The 2,087-nt window shown below is 45.2% G+C and overlaps 1 protein-coding gene across 1 annotated transcript; it reads right to left on the bottom strand.

Annotated features, from left to right (window-relative positions):
- Positions 1–330: 330 nt before the first annotated feature.
- twist1a (twist family bHLH transcription factor 1a) lies at positions 331–1,759 on the bottom strand. The gene is made up of 2 exons (XM_053613308.1): positions 933–1,759; positions 331–670 (listed from the first exon to the last, which is right to left on the bottom strand). Exon 1 carries the CDS (start codon positions 1,475–1,477, stop codon positions 968–970), a length of 510 nt encoding a protein of 169 aa, XP_053469283.1. The 5' UTR covers positions 1,478–1,759; the 3' UTR covers positions 331–670; positions 933–967.
- Positions 1,760–2,087: the final 328 nt, after the last annotated feature.

Here is a 2,087-nt window from a genome sequence, read left to right as displayed (position 1 = left end):
GCCCACTATTGATACAGATACGAGCACTTGGTTTTGAAAAACTGTAGCAGAAAAACAAAACCTCTGTTTTGTTCATAATGGTAAAATCAGACCGGAATAATTTATATTCAAACCACTTTTATTGCAGAAAAATAAACGCATATTTACAAAACATGAAACATACAAACGCATGTAAACATCGGGTCCATTCTGCATCATGACAAGTATCAATAAATAAATAACCTTTCATTCATGGACCAGATGAAAAAAATATATATACAGATATGAGCCAAGTTTCGTTCTTTGACGAAATAAATAGGCTATGACGACATTCGTATTCGTGGCTCCACGCTGTCAGCCCGAAATGAAGCGCCTGCTTCCTGCTTCTGCAGTCTTTGTAGCTTGGTATGAGATGGCAAGGCTTGTCGGAATGCATGCATATAGCCTACAGAAGTACAAAGTTCCAAAATTCATCCTCAAAATCGCATTTACAAGCACGAATCTTCAAGGCAATTCCTTGTGCACTGTCGTTAAGTGCTCGCGACGACGCCCCCGGTCCACCCCGGTAAGATTGTCTCCAAAACCTTCCGTGTTTGGCTATAATCCGGGCCTGCTGACTCTACAGGCTGTTTCCTTTGGTCCTCTTGCTGTGTTTTCTCCTGCAGTTCTTCTGCTGCTCACAGTTAGAAATCTGCACGAAGAAAGATGACATTTATTACTATGCACTATTAAGTAAAAAAAGAGAGAATTATTATGAAAATATTAAATAGGTTAGTGTTTATGATGTACATGATATAATATGATATGATATTTTTAGGATGTGTATTAGGGCTATTGATTCTACAGCAGGCTTGCCTGGTTAAAATACATATCATGATATGAATCTGGACATGTTATGCACTTAAAGTTTATGCATAATGCATAATTCTGTGCATTGGGTTTGGAGTGCATACCATCGCTCTCCAAAGAAGCCGCAGGTCTGTGCGCGTTAGTGAGATGTTGACATGGACCATGCGCCCTCCATCCTCCACACGGAAAACGCATAGCTCAGCCGTTCGTGCGCCACATAACTGCAACTCGCCATTTTGGAGTCCAGCTCGTCGCTCTGCAGCACCTGGCAGAGGAAGTCGATGTAGCGCGCGGCGAGCTTGAGAGTCTGTATTTTGCTCAGTTTGTCCGAGGGCAGGGTGGGGATGATCTTGCGCAGGGACGCGAACGCCTCGTTCAGGGACTGCGTGCGTTGTCGCTCCCGCACGTTCGCCATGACGCGCTGCGTCTGCAGGTCCTCGAACGACTGCGGGCTTCCGGCGCACTTTTTGCCTCTTTTCCCGGAGCCTGGCGTCGGGCTGTCCGAGTCCTCTCCGCTTCTTCGGCTCGCTCTCCTTTTCTTTGTGCCGCGCTTCTGTTGCCTGTCGAGCTCTTCTTCACTGTTACCGAGGCTGTCCACCGGGGATTCCGGGGAACTTGATTCGTCGTGCATCGCCTCTTCCTCGAACATCACCTTCGGTTCGCTTCTATTCGTACTTCCTTTCTGGAATTCGCCTTCAAAAGTGTCGCGCACTCGCGCTGGCCTCGCGCGCCACCGAGGTGTCGCTCAAACTCAGGAGAAAGCTTGGAGCGCTCTTATAGCCTGGAAGGCGCAAACTTTATGGGGAGGCCCGTGATTGGCTAAGAGTGCGTGCGACGTAAGTTGGAGGAGTAGGAGAGGCTGAGCAAGTATTTTCAAAAAATCCGTTATACAAGTTTCTAGACTTTCGGTAGAGAAATAACAGAATAAACACGTGCCACACTTTCAAACAGGACAAAAATATCCAACCTATCTAAAAGACACAGGACGCTTAACAGCGATATTATTATTCATAGTATCAGGGAATAAATTGGATAAATTGCGTAAACCCCCCACATGACATGACACCAAACAAACAGGGCAAACCCACACCCTAAAAAAATGAAGGTTGCACTAGAAAACTTTACGCATTCTTACTGAAATGTAGGTTCTAAGGGTCAACATCCTTTGCAACAAGGTTCCAGTATACACTTTCAAGAGTTCCACTAAAGAGACAACATCTTCCAGGGACCTTTTTTTTTTTTTTTTTTACAAAACACAA

Source organism: Ictalurus furcatus, chromosome 24 (genome assembly GCF_023375685.1).
Source record: "Ictalurus furcatus strain D&B chromosome 24, Billie_1.0, whole genome shotgun sequence".
In the NCBI taxonomy this organism is placed as follows: domain Eukaryota; kingdom Metazoa; phylum Chordata; class Actinopteri; order Siluriformes; family Ictaluridae; genus Ictalurus; species Ictalurus furcatus.
The sequence above is the reverse complement of the archived record's forward strand: the minus strand, read 5'-3'. Positions and strand labels throughout refer to the sequence as shown.